Genomic DNA, 14,830 nt, shown 5'->3' with positions numbered 1-14,830 from the left:
AACACCAGCAGCAACTCCTGCAGGTTATATAACAGATATCTTAAAGAAGTTAGATAAGTTTGATTAGTAAGCGAAAAAAGTTGTAGGTCTATGTTAAAAAAATCTATCATTTATTTAATTAAGTTTCAGTCAGAACAACTTTCAGCATTACCCGTTTCATCCTGGAGGTTTTGGACAAACCTCCAGGATGGCTTCTTAAAAATAAATAAACATATGAGAAAGCCTTTTGAACAGCTCTTTGAAAGGAACTGATCCACAAGATCTGGGTCTTTTCAAAGAACTGTAAATCCCATCTCTAGCTTCAAATCCCTCCTAAACCTTTCCTCTGAAAAAGCCTTTCATCATCACACATCTTATTTACCTCAACTCTTCTAGTTAAACACTTAATAATTTGTTTTGAAGAAAAGTGCTATTATTATTATTATTATTATTATTATTATTATTACTGCATGGTAATATCTGAGAGTGCCGTAAGAACATTAACAAAACGAATAATTCCTTGTCATGATAAATTTTCTTTGATATGTTTACTGTCATAAGTAAAGTTACGTCAATATAAAAACAAACAACCAGAAACGGTCCCTTACAGCTGACTTTTTATTGATTTTTAGACAACAGGTTTACATTATTTTTAAACAAATCTGAGTTGGACTGAGTGTGTAAAGTATAACATTTGTGGCTATAAAATACTCCTGCCCGCGAGACCGTTTATAAACATGACGTCACTGAGGAATGTTTGCCACAAATACACTGGTAACAAACACATACACATGAACACACACGCGCACTTTGACTGGTTTCATGTTTCTCCATCCGTAAATTAATATCCTGACACAAACGCGCTCGAGCTGTTTACCGTTAGCACTTGTAACACACAAACACAAGCGCGTGCGCTTACTAACCACTTTTAGCTTGGGGCAAAGTGAGCGCGTGAGAATAAGAAAAGGAAAAAAACGTGTTTAAATCACACACTAAACTTCCTGTTGGCTCTGAATGTCAGCACGCGACTCCGACCGTTATTCTATAACAGCCAAGAGTGAGTGAGTGCGCGAGGTCACCACGTCTAGGCACTTTGGAACCACGGTGCGCGCGCGTCCACTCTCTGGCTCGGCTCGAGCGAACGTGTTTGGTCTCAGGAGGGAAATAACGTCTTTTAAACCGGATTTTAAGGTTAAAAACAATTTTTTCTGAGCGACGTGATTCGTCGCTTGATGAGTTTGAGCGCTGCGGTGACGGCGGAGGAGGATTTAGCGGGTCCCTGCTCCCCTGAAGGGGATTTAATGACATAACGGCGACTTTAAAACGGGCTAAACTCGGTTTTCCCTCCTCCTGATACTCCCCCGGTTCTCTTAGGGTCCTGGTTTCTAAGGAAAACTGGATTTCTATTTAAAAACCGGACCGTTTCCTGAACTGAACCGTCCCAGGTCGTGGTTCTGCCGGTGTCCCGGGTTAAAGGAGGAGGATGCTAATCCTGGTTCTGGTGTTCTGGTTCTGGACGCTGGGCCTCAGCCAGCGTGTGGATTATGACAGGTGGGAAAGTTCGCATGGTTTATGTTTTTAATAGCGTTCATATAATTACACGAATGTTTCTTTTCTTTTTATTTTTTTACATGAATATTACTTTTTAAAATCTTTGGTCGTTTTTATTAAAGTAATTATGCAGATTTCTACCATTTATTCTTATTTTTTTTTTTTATTCTTCACACTATGGTAGTAAGCTATCTGTCTGTCTGTCTGTCTGCTTGTGATTGCAAAAAAAATACAGCTGCAAATGTGTTAAATTCTATTAAAGGAAGCTCATGAATGAGCTCTGAATGTTAACATTAGGCTGCAGGAATACTTTTATTTATTACTAGTGATATTTCAGAGACAGGAAGAAGAAATCAGAGGGTTAGCAGTGAGGAATGATTGTAGAAAAAGTGTGAGGGAAAGAAAGTATGCAGAGGGAGTGGAAAAAGAAGGACGACGCCACCCTCCCCGTCTCTGACTGATGTATTTCATGTCGAGGCAGGCTCCAGGAAACGGGAGATGTCAAGAACGTATGGACACACAACCTCTCAGCCAGTCTGAACTGGTGCAGCAGACATAAACCAAACACTCTCCTGCAGCCAAGCATCAGAGATGTTTCTATACGTCCACTGGAAGCGCCGTTATCTGCTCATTTGTTTGCATTTAGATAAGAAAACACTGTCTTATTGCTTGTTTGTTTGTGTTGCAGCTGGACGAATCTGGCGGTGTTGTCTGACGGTCTCTGTCGCCATGGTAACAGTGTGGAGTGCTGTTGGGGCTGGAGACAGATAGACTGGGGACAGTGTCAGCGTGAGGACACAATAACACACAGACAGATGAACATTCTGACAAGTTCACTTACTCACAATAAAAGACAAATAACTTTTCTGTTACACTGCAAACATCTTTAACAAAATAAATATCTTTCTTTTTTACTTTTGGGTACTAGTGGCCTTTATTAAAAAGTAGCTGGTCAGGAAAAGGGCCAGATGTCCCCAGGTTGGGCTTGAACATGGTTTGGCTAGATCTAGCAGCTTCTATCTGCTGAAACAGCCAAGCTACATACCATGTTTTGTCTCCTAAACTTTATCTCATTTGCTACTCTTCATCCATGCTTGCGTTTCAGGCCTGCAACATGCAAACAATGGTGGACTGGGGGGGATTTAAGTCTGGTAATGTGGAAGAAGTTTCCAGACCTCTTTCTCTAGAGAGCAGAATATCAGGAAGCCATTCAGGGAATCTGGAGGAATTTTCGTATGTAAGGTCAAGTCTGGACATCGTGATCTCTGATCCAACAGCTGACAGAACCACATGGACAAAGATTACTGTGTAAACCTTTATTAACGTCTACAATACAGGCTTACGCTCTCTGATGTCACTGCAGACTTTGCTGAGCTGGAAGGATAATGGGACGTTAAGATGAAACTTTCCTGCTCCTGTCCTCTGGACATTGTTTAGGTTTCCAGCATTGTTCCACCTGTCAGCACCAGTGAAACTGACGGGTGGATGTTTTACCGGTAGCTGCTCAGAAACAGCCTGAAGGGTTCTGTTTGGGTTTGGAGTTAATGAGCTAAAACACTTCCAGGAAAATGAAGCAGGACTGAAAAGTAATCTGCAGTCAGTCGGTTTCACATGTTCATACATGATTCACCTGTCAGACGTGTGTTAACACCTTCTGTGTGTGTGTGTGTGTGTGTGTGTGTGTGCGTGCAGCTCACTGCCAGCAGGGCTGCAAACATGGAGAGTGTGTCGGACCAGACCGATGCAAATGTCACCCGGGGTACACTGGAAAAGCCTGTAACCAAGGTAACCGTGCAAGAGCTTCTATAGAGAAGTCCCACGTGGGAGGGTGAAAGTTAAACGTCTCACATCCAGACGTGGTTTAATGTGTGACCCGCTGATTTCCCATCATGCATCTGAAGAAAAGAAAGACACATTCCTGTCATGCTTTCCTGACCTGTGAGGGCGTGTTTTACCTGGAGACCCCGAAACACACACAAACACACACTGACCGCTATCCCTGAACTTAGATCAACACAGAAAACCACACACACACACACACGTGCACACACACACACACACACACACACAGCAACACTCACTGACCGCCATCTCTGAACTTAGATTAGCACCTAAAAACACACACACAAAATCTCCTGATTAGAGGCTTCATTATGACTCATATCCTGACTTTAAACAGCATCTGGCTTCAAACACACACACACACACACACACGCAAACACGCACACACACACTGCAATATAACACATATGTTTGTTAGGACTTATTATCACAGTTAAAACACACACACTGTGTAAGACATTACAGAGATTTATGAACACAACCTAGTATTGATATTTCAGTGTTGTTGGTCCTCACAGGAAGATTAAAGCCCACAATCAGATTCAATAATCAGATTAAAGTCCCCACAACAGGAGTAATCCACTAACACACACACACACACACACACACACACACACACACACTTAAAATGCTCCTGGAGACTCAGAGGGCTAAAAAGTCAAAGGTTAATCCTGCGAGTTTACATGTGGAGTGAAACCAGAGAGGAGGAGGTCTTAGGCTAACGTCTGTCCCTCTCTGTGTCGTAGACGTGAACGAGTGTGGCGTGAAGCCGCGGCCCTGCAAGCACCGCTGCATGAACACGCCGGGCAGCTTCAAGTGTTACTGTCTGGACGGATTCGTGCTGCAGCCGGACGGCAGCTGCAGGAGTGAGTCCAGCAGCTGCTGCTCACATCTGCTTCAGAGCTTCTGGCTTCTGCTTCATGTTTCTGCTTTCTCCCAGATGCCAGAACCTGTTACCATGCCAACTGTCAGTACGGCTGTGAGGTGGTGAAAGGAGAGGTGCAGTGCACCTGTCCGTCGCCAGGGTTACGCCTGGGACCAGACAGACGCAGCTGTGTGGGTCAGTGTGTTTGTTCTGTTGATTAAACGCTTGTTTATTGTTTGTTTGCCATCTGTTTATCTCTCCCCCTCTCTCTCTGTCTCTCTGTCTCTCTCTCTCTCTGTCTGTCTTGCTGCAGATATCGATGAGTGTGTGTCGGGTGGAGGTGTGTGTCCTCGTCGCAGGAAGTGTGTGAACACGTTTGGGAGCTTCATCTGTAAATGTCACCTGGGCTTCAGACTCATGTACATCAACGGACGCTACACCTGCATCGGTGAGGTTGTGTGTGTGTGTGTGTGTGAGACGTTAAACTGTAAATATGAGGACACCCAAAAGATGAAGATAAACAGTGCAGGTCTGCAGGCCTTCATCCAGGATCAGAGACAAACTTCAGCTCATATGTTGCTGCAGAGAAACGAAACAAGCCTCCATGTTGGATTTGGTTCAGTAAGGCGGGACAGTTGGTCTTAAACTGGTTGTTAAATCACTTAACTGGTTTTCTCCCAGTGACCTGCCCTTTAAGTAACCAGCAGCAGGTCCTCAACCCATCGATCCAGTAAAAAGAGGAAATATTAAACCCATCTAACGTGTTAAATGTTTACAAAAGTTATTTCAATAAGAACATTTTAACATTAGGAGTGAAACTGTTAAACTATTATAAAGGTTTTGTGTTCATTCAGTATTTGTTACATTTAAAGACAGAAGAAAAGAACAGGAAGAAAAACCCTTTTAAACAACAATTTTTCAAACCTTAAAAGGACAGGCTGTAAAATCGTGGACCTTTACACTCTCTGATCAGGAGTCTGATGTAATGTTTTCACTTTAGTTAGAAATGTGATTAAGCCTAGAAAATCAGAAGAAAACTGAAGAGAAATCTTTATTTTTATTGTAACCAGAACAAGATTTAAACGTGCCATCCAATCAGATACTATAATAAATAAGCAGAGACCCATCCCTCAGACACAGGCTCTCATCCTTTAGGAAACATCCTGCACATTACATGTGATGTTTAGTATAACATGTGGTGTCTGCAGTTGGATAAAAACTGTTATTGAATCTGTTTGTCCTGGTTTTTGTTGTTCTGTAACTTCTGCCTGACAGCAACAGTTCAAACAGAGTGTCCAGGGTGTGAAGTGTCCTTAATGATAGTCTGTGCTTTTTCAGGGCTGCAGGAATTGTGTAGTTCTTCCAGTGTTTGGAGAGGGCAGCATTTTGATGACCTCTGCAGAGCTTTCCTCCAAGCTACTGTGCAGCTGCTGTACCACACACAAATACATTACAATGCTCTCAATGCAGCACCGATAGAAGGATACCAGCAGTCTCTGTGAAATGTTGTTCTTCCTTAATACCCTCAGGAAGAGCAGTCTCTGCTGTGCCTTTTTCAGCAGCTCAGAGGTGTTCGCGCACCAGGTCAGGTCCTCCTCAATCCCCATGGTCTACCACCCTCTCCACACAGTCCCCACTGATGTTCACTGACATTATGTTGTCCCTTTTCCGCCGGAAGTCAATAATGACCTCCTTAGTTTTAGAGGTGTTGAGCAGCAGACTGTGATTCTGATTTCCAGATACAATACAAAACAAAACAATACGCGACGCGAGACGACACAACACAACTCAATACAACACAACACAACACAACACAACACGACACAACACGACACGACACGACACACTACGATACGATACCATACAATACCATACAATACAATACAATACAACACAACACAACACAACACAATACCATAAAATACACTACAATACAATACAATACACTACACTACAATACAATACAATACAATACAATACAATACAATACAATACAATACACTACACTACACTACAACCATCCATGCATTATCTATACTGCTTCTTCCAATGACGGGTCGTGGGGAAGCTGGAGCCTATCTCAGCATATAGTAGGTGAGGGGAAGGTACACCCTGGACAGGTCACCAGTCCATCGCAGGGTCAACACCGAGAGACAAACAACCATTCACACACAGACAGAGAATTTAGAGTCACCAATTAACCTAACATGCAGTAGGAGGAAGCCGGAGTCAACACAATACAATACAGTACATTACAATGACAACTGAGATTCATGAGTGAATTTCTTTCTTTGTTGTTAGATAAGGACACACGGCCGTTCTGCTCTCTGAATCCTTCGTCTCCAAAGTGCAGATGTAAAGACGGCAGCTGTGAAGGTAACCACACCTCGTCTCTCTTCTCTGCCAGATCACCTCCTTGGTTAGTCTGGGTTCATGTTTATTCTCCTGTCATGAGACGGTAATAATCAGCTGCATCTGAACCCGATGAAAACCTGCAGGACCCCCAGTAAGTTGATGGTTCCAGTTTCAGCTTGAAGCTAAATCTATAAATGGTCACTGGAGACATTTTTATTTGATATACAACTTAGAGCATTGATGAAATCTTTTGATCAACTCTCTCACCACCTTTATCATTTGCTTGCTCTGCTCATCAAAGCTGGTGTTGCTATGGAAACAGTGAAGGCTGTTCATCAACAACAATGTCCTGAGTTTATGTTTTTTTATTTCCAGTCATCTCAAAAGTGACGTTGGAGCCACATAAACCCAGAACTACCACGCCCATCACCACCACCGCTACAACTACCACAACTTCTACAACTACTACCCCTACTACAGCTACTACAACTACTACAGCTACTAAAACTCCAACAGCCTCCACAACTACTACTGCTGCTTCTACAACCACCATCACCATGACAACCACTGCTATAGCAACAACTTCATTGGCTCCTTCGACTAATCCTACAACCACCACAACTACGACTACCACTCCAGTACCTACAACTACTACTTCTACTACAACTACTGCTGCAACCACCACTACGAGTACGACTACACCCACCACTCTGCCTACTACAACACAAGAGGATACTACAACACCACCTCCTCCAACTACTACTGATAGCCCTACTACTGCTGCTACTACTACTACTACTACTTCTACTACTACTTCTACGACTACTATAACTTCAGCTACGACTACTGCTGCTACTATGATGCCTACGGTTGCCCTGACAACCACGATGATGCCCACCACCTCCATGGTAACGACCACCGTGAACAACAGGATCAACAAGGATGTAACACACAGACAGAGAGGAGACGTGCACAGTGAGGACACACACACACACACACACATGCACTGAGATTTAAACTGAACTGTTCTTCTCTGACATGAGTTTTGTGCAGCTTTTTGTTTTCTTCTTGGTTGTGAAATGAAGGTTTTTACATGGTCAGACAACAAAAGAGGAGAAAAAGAGTCACTAATTAACATGAATCTTCGTGTGTGTGCAGTCCCTCGACAGCCCGGTCACAACCAGGTGTGGGAGTTTGACATCGAGTTGGGAAACACAGCCGAAGACGCTGGAGACGATCCTGGTATGTGTGTGTTGTTTTCTGTTGTTAAAATCCTTTTAAAACTTATTTTTCCAAACATTGTGCTGGATGCGAAACAAACCTTTCTTCTAAAGTTAACGCTCCTTCAGAACCAGAACCAGGAAGGAAAAACTCTTTCAGGATCTGAACCAGGAAGGAAAAACTCTTTCAGGATCTGAACCAGGAAGGAAAACCTCCATCAGGACCAGAACTAGGAAGAACGACCAAATCTTTACTTTGATTCAGTCCTCCGCCCTAAGCTGCACCAGGAGACAATGGAGAGGAAAAGCTTCATCAGAACCAGAACCAGGAAGGAAAACCTCCTTCAGGCCAGAACCAGGAAAAATGGCCATCTTCCTGGACCAGTTGGGGGAGAGGACAGGGAGGGGGTCAACAAGCAGCAGAACTCTAATCCAGGGAAAGAGAAACACAAATGAATGACAACAACATTTATGTTTCTAGTCCACCTCGTTGAACTTTTAATTTTGGGGTGGCTGCAGCTCTGGAGGAAGAACAGTTGTCTTTAAATTGGACGGTCGGTGGATCGATTCCAGGCTTCTTTGATTACATACCTAAATGTCCTCGTCAACACACTGAACCCTGCATTGCCTCCTGATGTGCCTGTTGATGTGTGTGTGTGTGTGTGAATAGGTGAATTTTATAGGTGAAGTGCAGTGTAAAGTGCTTGTAGTGGTCAAGCTGACTAGAAAAACGCAGTATAAGTACAATTCCATTTATTTTTGGTCAGAATCAATGTCAGTGGTGATGTCTATAAATACACTCAGTTCTGTGTAATCTGAACTAGAAGTTTTCCTGCCGAACCATCATTGTGAATCAGACCATCGTCATAACAGCTGAGCCGTCCGTCACATCCTGCCCAAACACTCAGACCACAGTGGAAGTGTTGTTACCGATATGAAGTCGGTCTGAGGACCAGCAGGTGTGTTTTCTGCTGAGAGCTGCTTCCATGATGCTGGCTTCAGGTGATAAAAATAATCACCACACTGAAAATGGAAACGTGGGTCGGTGTGGATGTTCTGATCCCGTAACTTAAGAGTCAGAGCAGAAACCATCAAACTCAGCTCTCACCGAGCTCACACCACCATCCCAGTTATTCCTGAAGTTGCCTGAGCTCCTTTCGGAACACCAAGCAGAAATCCAGAATAATCTTTTTGAAAGAGTTTATTATCATTATTATTGAGAATCACCACAAACAAAACAGTTTAAACACCTCAGTGGATAACTGAGGACTGATTTATTTTATTAATAAACTGATTTATTTATTATTTATTCCGTAAAGACTGAAGACCCAGATTATCCTGACTGAAGACAACTCTGTGATTTCCTCTGTCTTCTAGAGGTCGCTGTGCTCCACTGTACCTTCGATCACGGTGTTTGTGACTGGATTTCTGACAGAGACGGAGATCTAAACTGGGAAACTGTGCACACCCCCTCAGGTAAAACATACATGTCAGACCTGAAGCTGCCAGTCAGACGAACATCCAGATCATGTGGTTGTTGATCAAATTACTCCTGCTTTTATATCTTAACTGGAATCAAAACGTTCGTTTCAGGTGAGCGCTACCTGTCTGTCCCTGAGCTGAAGGTGGGACAGCGAAGCATTCGAGGCGCCCGATTGGCTGTCCAGATTACCCCCCCCTGGAGTCACGGCGACCTGTGTTTCTCCTTCTCTCATTGGCTGACGGGGCATCATGTGGGTGTGCTGCAGCTGTTCGTCAGGAAAATGGGACGAGACCAAAGGTAGCCATCCCTTCTTCTTCTCTGACTTCTTACATCAGCTGCTGCTGCTGAAGTCACCTGATTGGCTGTTGCAGGTATGGCCCCGCCCTCTGGAGCAGGACGGGAGGACATGGATGGAGACAAACGCAGGTTACCTTGACGACCGACTCTGTGGACAGGGTGAGTCTCACACACAAAAACACGCACTTATGGTTTTCTCTGGTTGGTTGTGACGATGATGATGATGACGACGATGATGATGATGACGATGATGATGATGATGACATTGTGTTTTTGTGTAGGTGCTGTTGAAGGCGGAGCGAAGGAAAGGACGGAGAGGACAGATCGCAGTCGACGACATCACCCTGAGGCAGGGTGTGTGTCGATGACATCATCAGACAGGGTGACCCTCAGGTCACATGATCAAAGGACCAGGATGCTGTGGGGGCTGAAGCTGCAGCCGAACTTTGTGTGGCGTGAAGCTGAACGTCCTCATCAGACCGGAGACGGCGGCGGTTATTTCAGGGTTTCTGCTCCACCCAGAAGATGTTTAAAGGTTTTTGCTCAAAAACCCAAAAAGTTCTTGTTTTTTTTTTAATCCACCTGCCGCCTGTCAACAGGCTCCGCCCCCACCGTCCTGCACAGGTATGGATGTCAGACTGATGGGTAACAGCTGCATTCCTTCTGACTTCATTCATTAACTGACTGTATAGTAGGGCTGGGTGATATGGATCACAAATCATACTGATGTCCCTCCTTTCCTGTAAATAAATACCAGACAGAGAAGACACCTTCACCATCCAGGCGGCGAGGTTCTCGCTGTTTTTACTGATTTATTACACTTTTATTCCTTGTTTTTTCCCTCTGAATTCTGTCTTTCACTCTTACCTCATGTTTTGCAGCGAGGGTGTGTGTGTGGGCGAGGTCTAACCATGTGCTGGATGTAGAACATCAGCAGTATAATATTTATACGTAGTGTGTCTCTACAGGCCTTTATGAACTGAACAGGGGGCGGAGACAGAGGGGGTGACCTGCACCAAAGGTCTCCAGGCTGGGAATCGAACCTGTGCCAGCTAGGAATGCCAAGATTACTTAATTCTACAATTTATTGCAGTATTAAACACTTTGATTAATTAATCGTAAAGATCTCTCAAAATCAACCACTCTCCTTAAAAGCTTCAGTCTGAACCATATCAGCGGATCAGAGCAACTTCCACTCAGAACGACAAAGTTGCATCAACGTTGCTGCTTCTGTTGCTTTGTTTTGGTTCTGTTTGAGTTAGTGGGACAGTACAGCGAGTTAGAGGGAGAGGTTTCCCCTCCAAACTGATTTAATCATCGTTGTTGGATCATGGGGGGTTGGCCAAGGTGTTGTTGTGGAGGACGACTGTAAAGCAGGATATGAAAAGTTGCAGAGAGAGGAGGAAAAACATCTGATACGTTCACCTGCAGGATAACCTGCAGCTTTTTATGCTAAAGTAAAAGTAAATGCTCGTAGTTTGTTTACATGCCGTTAGTGTTTATCTAATGAATGAATGAAATGAATGAAAAATACTTTATTAATCCCAAAGGGAAATTCAATATTGTAGTAGTAGTAATTTTTTAGTAAAACAATCACATTAATTAATTAAGGGCTTTGTTCTTCAGCCTGATAGCTGCTGGAAGGAAGGATCTTCTGTATCTCTCTGTCTTGCATCGGACTTGAACAAGCCTCCCACTGAACACACTCTGTTGTTGCGTCACGGCGTTGTGTAGAGGGTGTGAAGGATCTTCCATTATCTTCGTCAGCTTGTACAGAATTCTTTTTTTGATGATCAACTCCAGCGGCTCCAGAGTTACTCCAAGCACAGAACCAGCTTTCTTGATCAGTTTGTTAATTCTTTTCAAGTCTCTGGTTCTGATGCCGCTGCCCCAGCAGATTGCTGCAAAGCTGATTGCACTTTCAACAACAGACCTGTAGAACATTTGCAACATTTTGGTGCAGACGTTAAAAGATCTCAGCTTCCTTAAGAAGTAGAGTCTGCTCTGACCTTTCTTGTAAATGTACTCAGTGTTGCTTTTCCACTCAAGTCTGTTGTCCAGCTGAACTCCAAGGTACTTGTATTCCTCCACCACCTCCACCTCCTCTCCCATGATGGAAACACTTCTATGTGTGTTCTTGTTCCTCCTGAAGTCAACAATCATCTCCTTTGTTTTCTTGGTATTCAAGATGAGATGATTGTCACCGCACCATTTCACAAACTGACCGACCAGTTCTCTGTACTCTGCTTCTTGTCCATCACTGATACACCCAACAACTGCTGAGTCATCAGAGTATTTCTGCAGATGACAGAACTCAGAGTTGTACTGGAAGTCTGAGGTGTACAGCGTGAATAGAAATGGTGAAAGTACAGTCCCTTGTGGTGTTCCAGTGCAGCTGACCACCATCTCAGACACACAACCTTTCAGTCTCACAAACTGTGGTCTGTTTGTGAGGTAGTCGTAAATCCAGGTGGTTGTGGAGGGATCCACCTGGAATTTCTGCAGCTTCTCACACAGCAGAGCAGGCTGAATCGTATTAAAAGCACTTGAGAAATCAAAGAACATGACCCTCAAAGTGCTGCCTGACTGGTCCAGATGAGAGTGGGCTCTCTGAAGCAGGTATATGATGGCATCTTCAACCCCAAGCCCATTACGGTATGCAAACTGTAATGGGTCCTGAAAGGTGTTCACCTGCTTGCTGAGGTGAGCCAGTAAGAGTCTCTCCAGGACTTTCATGACGTGAGATGTCAGGGCGACTGGTCTGTAGTCTTTTGGTTCAGCTGGTTGTGGTTTTTTAGGCACTGGAACAAGGCAGGATGTTTTCCACAGCACCGGGATTCTTCTCTGGCTCAGGCTGGTGTTGAACAGGTGCTGGAGAATCGGACATAGCTGTTTTGAGCAGGTCTTGAGAACTCTGGGACTGACACCATCTGGACCTGCAGCCTTGTTCTGGTTCAGTTTCACCAGTTGTTGTATGACTTGGTTACAGGAGACAGACAGAGTGGAGGTGTGACAGGAAAGCTGTGGGCTCATGGAGGGTGTGTGGCTAGTTGGGGTTGAAGCAGGAGGTGAGCTAAACCTATTGAAGAACATGTTCAGTTCATTCGCTCTGTCCAGACCTCCATCGGTCTGATCCTCCTTTATCCCGAAGCCAGTGATCTTCTTCATTCCTGACCACACATCCCTCACATTGTTTTTCTGAAGCTTACTTTCCAACTTCTTCCTGTAGTCCTCCTTGCACTTCTTCATTTGTGTTTTAAGTTGTTTTTGTGTGGACTTCAATAACTCCCTGTCTCCATCCCTAAAAGTTTTCTTTTTGATGTTCAGCAGCTTTTTCAGGTCACTGGTGATCCAGGGTTTGTTATTGGGGAAGCACCTCACTGTTCTTGTTGGAACGGTGCTGTCCACACAGAAGTTAATATAATCTGTCACACACTCAGTCAAGGCATTGATGTCATCTCCATGAGGTTCACATAGGACGTTCCAGTCTGTAGCCTCGAAGCATCCTCTCAGAGCCTCTTCAGCTTCATTAGACCAGGTTCTAATAGCCTTTCTAATGACTGGTTGTTGCTGAACGATGGGCTTGTAGGAGGAGGAGAGAAGAACTAGGTTATGGTCTGATCTTCCTAAAGGTGGCAGGGCAAAGGAGCTGTATGCATTTTTAATATTTGCATAAAATAAGTCCAACGTTTTGTTTTCTCTGGTGGAGCAGCTGACAAACTGTTGGAAAGTTGGTAGAGTTGCAGAGAGGGAGATGTTGTTAAAATCTCCAGAGATCGCCACAAATGCGTTTGGATGTTGTGTTTGAAGCCTGGCCACTACAGAGTTAATGACATCACAGGCTGCGTCTGGAGCGGTACCAGGTAATATATATACCGCTACCAGAATAACGCATGTGAACTCTCTGGGTAAATAATACGGGCGGAGACTCACAGCTAGCAGTTCAATGTCTCTTTTGCAGATCTTCTCTTTAACAGTGACATGTTCAGGATGACACCAGCGCTGGTTTACCAGCACCGCAATTCCACCTCCCTTCAGCTTCCCGCTGAGTTGTTTATTGCGGTCTGCACGGACCGTCCTGAAGCCGTGTACAGACGCATTACAGTCTGGGATGTGTTCATGCAGCCATGTCTCAGTGAAGCACATAATACTGCACTCTCTGTATTCTTTAAGAGACCTGGTTAGCACCTGAAGTTCATCAATTTTGTTAACTAGCGATCTCACGTTTCCCATAACAACCGTTGGAAGAAACGGTTTGAATCGCCACCGTTTTTCTCTCTGCCTCGCTCCTGCCCTGCATCCTCTTCTCTTTCTTTTCAACTCCGTTGGGATTTGAAGTGTTGTTTCACTGATAATCTTGAGTTTGGAGAGTTTTATCAGTTGATCCCGATGGTAAACAAGTCTCGTTGCCATGGAGACTCACATAACAAGTCTTGCAAAAAAGAAAAAATATTCAGAAAAATCTCCCGTATAGCACAGCCTCTGACCAGCGCGAAAAAATCTACCCGAACAGACACAGATTGACAGCTGATGTCTTAAAAAAGACGGCTATATTGCAAAAATCACAAGTTAAAAACAGAGCTACTACAATTGCTGCTGCCACCTAGCGGCGCATTCTATAATGTATAATGTAGCGTAGAATTAAACGTCATCATGTTATTTGCAGTTTTATAATCATGTTCGACTCAGGTTGTGTTTACAGCAACGTGACGAGTTCAGCAGCATCTCTGAAGATGAAATTCAGCTTAACGGATAGTTTCTCTGTTCCAACATCAGCAGCTGGGTGTGAGGTCTTTTACTGGTCAGTGTTTGATGGTCTGTAGCAGAAAGTATATTTAATCCCAGATATGTGGTCTAGTTTCTTTATTTCCACTGTTTTATTTATGTGTCAATCAGCAGCTGGGAGACAAAGCTAGCCATATGTTTTTCCTGCTTTTTAAAGAAAGGTTCAGAACCATTTTTATGATGTAGTTTCCAGAAAGAAGCCTCTCAAGTCCAGGCAGAGATCCTGTAGCCATCTCCTCACATGTAGGATTTATTTATTCTGCACACAGCACAGCAGATTTAGATGGAACCAGACTTTCTATTTGCTGCTATGATAGAAATAAATACACTGAAGATAAAACTAAATTAAACTTTAAGGCCTTCAAAGAAATTAATGTGATTATTTAAATTTTAATTATTGTGATAATTGATTATTTCTTTAACAGTAATCGCACATAGAAAATGTATGGTGGT

At 43.7% G+C, this 14,830-nt stretch overlaps 1 protein-coding gene across 2 annotated transcripts; it reads left to right on the top strand.

Moving 5' to 3' along the window:
• Window positions 1–907: 907 nt before the first annotated feature.
• Window positions 908–10,161, top strand: LOC121640442 (nephronectin-like). Of its 2 annotated transcripts, XM_041986198.1 has the most exons (14): window positions 1,460–1,530; window positions 2,012–2,039; window positions 2,219–2,319; window positions 3,223–3,315; window positions 4,119–4,238; window positions 4,313–4,432; window positions 4,551–4,685; window positions 6,539–6,613; window positions 6,968–7,567; window positions 7,751–7,834; window positions 9,190–9,288; window positions 9,406–9,592; window positions 9,667–9,751; window positions 9,874–10,161. In XM_041986198.1, exons 1-14 carry the CDS (start codon window positions 1,524–1,526, stop codon window positions 9,958–9,960), a joined length of 1,821 nt encoding a protein of 606 aa, XP_041842132.1. In that variant the 5' UTR covers window positions 1,460–1,523; the 3' UTR covers window positions 9,961–10,161. The 2 variants fall into 2 exon arrangements, with proteins under 2 accessions (XP_041842131.1, XP_041842132.1); XM_041986197.1 differs by lacking the exon at window positions 2,012–2,039 and having other exon boundaries at window positions 908–1,530.
• Window positions 10,162–14,830: the final 4,669 nt, after the last annotated feature.

The sequence above is a fragment of the Melanotaenia boesemani genome, chromosome 5 (genome assembly GCF_017639745.1).
Source record: "Melanotaenia boesemani isolate fMelBoe1 chromosome 5, fMelBoe1.pri, whole genome shotgun sequence".
Taxonomy (NCBI): domain Eukaryota; kingdom Metazoa; phylum Chordata; class Actinopteri; order Atheriniformes; family Melanotaeniidae; genus Melanotaenia; species Melanotaenia boesemani.
Note: the sequence above shows the minus strand (reverse complement) of the source record. Positions and strands in the feature narration are given on the sequence as shown.